Below are 1,413 nucleotides of genomic sequence, written 5' to 3'. Positions count from 1 at the left end.
CTGGGGTCTCCTTTTGGTGCTGATGTGTGCCATTGTTATTCTGCTCAGTCTGAGTATACTTCTATGCTGTTGCTTCTGTAGAAAGAGGACCTCGGCTATGGATAGGTAAGTTAATGTGAGAGTGTATCCTTGGAATGTAAGTAGATCTCTAGAAATCCTTGGAAAGTAAGTAAACTGACAGTATAAGCAAGATCAATCTTTTCTATCAAACAGAGTTACAGAACGACTTACAGGAAGTTACTGTCGTGACATTTTGTAAATAAATAGGTTGTAAAATTTTGTAAAATGAAGTACAATGAAATTTATTTAGTTAGGTGGATATATACCTACTATTATAGGATTTTTTTTTCTGTGAATAGGTTGACGATATTGTCAGAAGAAAAAAAAGTTCTCTTTTGTATAACCTACAAGATCTACAATTTTCTGTCTAAAACCTACTTTTCTTATTATAGGAAAGTAAAAATTGGTTCAATTTTATTGGATCCAACTCATTTACTGAACTACCTAAATTTAATATTTAATATTATACCTTTCCATCCACCCTATTGCTTATTAGCAAATACTTATTCCCACAAATTTTTGGAAGGAATTGAAGGAAATCCCTAGGGATTTGGTACTTCTCTGTATGCCATTAAACTGAATGTTTAAAAGGGTTTAACTCTAATATAAAACAAAATGCAGAAGAAGAAAAATGTTAAAATTATTATTCAGCTTAGTAATTCACATTTTTATTTTTTCATTTTCCATTTTGCTTACATTGCTCATCTTTGCCCTCTTATCCGTTGTCTGTTTCATCAATAATTTCATCAACTCTTTCAAGGGCGGTGGTTAATGTACTGACCACCTTTTTAGAGCGCAGTAGGGGCAGATATTTTCAAGCTTGTGGAACCTTTCAGAGAGCTCTAGCGAAATTTTGATAAACTACTAGCAAAGTTACTGATTATTTCAATTTTACGTAGAGAACAAAACCCCTCTCTAAAACTGGTGGTCAATGAACTAACCACTGCGCTGGAAAGGGATCGGATGTATGCATTTCTCCTGCCCCTACAACGCACAAATAAGGTGGTTAGTAAACTAACCACCGCCCTTGAAATGTGAAAGAAAGTGCGTTTTTTCTGCCCCTGAAAGAGTTTTAATTATTTTATTTATTCCAATAATAAATGCTATACTTGAGTGTAATACTACCTACTTATACTTTTCGTTTTATTTCAACTGCATTCACATTCCCCCACAACACCTTGCTTCTTCTCCAGTAATTCCACTATTGTGACTTTTAGTAGGTATCTATTACTTGTATTAGTATACATTAGATTTAATTACTTACCTACTCTCTTTTATTTAAACCTGGATTTTTTTTTTTTTTTTTTTTTTTTAGTTTTTCCAATTGTTTCAACATTTTTGGTAGTTTTTGTA

At 32.6% G+C, this 1,413-nt stretch overlaps 1 protein-coding gene across 1 annotated transcript in view; it reads left to right on the top strand.

Annotated features, from left to right (window-relative positions):
- The first annotated feature begins 6 nt into the window (after positions 1 to 6).
- The window catches only part of LOC103520692, a 2,090-nt gene continuing 683 nt past the window's right edge, over positions 7 to 1,413 (top strand). The window contains exon 1 of the mRNA XM_026831714.1: positions 7 to 105. Coding sequence (XP_026687515.1) covers positions 23 to 105 — 83 coding nt within the window. The 5' untranslated portion in view covers positions 7 to 22. The remainder of the gene's footprint in view (positions 106 to 1,413) is intronic.

This window comes from Diaphorina citri, unplaced genomic scaffold (genome assembly GCF_000475195.1).
Source record: "Diaphorina citri unplaced genomic scaffold, Diaci psyllid genome assembly version 1.1 scaffold3945, whole genome shotgun sequence".
Classification (NCBI taxonomy): Eukaryota; Metazoa; Arthropoda; class Insecta; order Hemiptera; family Psyllidae; genus Diaphorina; species Diaphorina citri.
The sequence above is the reverse complement of the archived record's forward strand: the minus strand, read 5'-3'. Positions and strand labels throughout refer to the sequence as shown.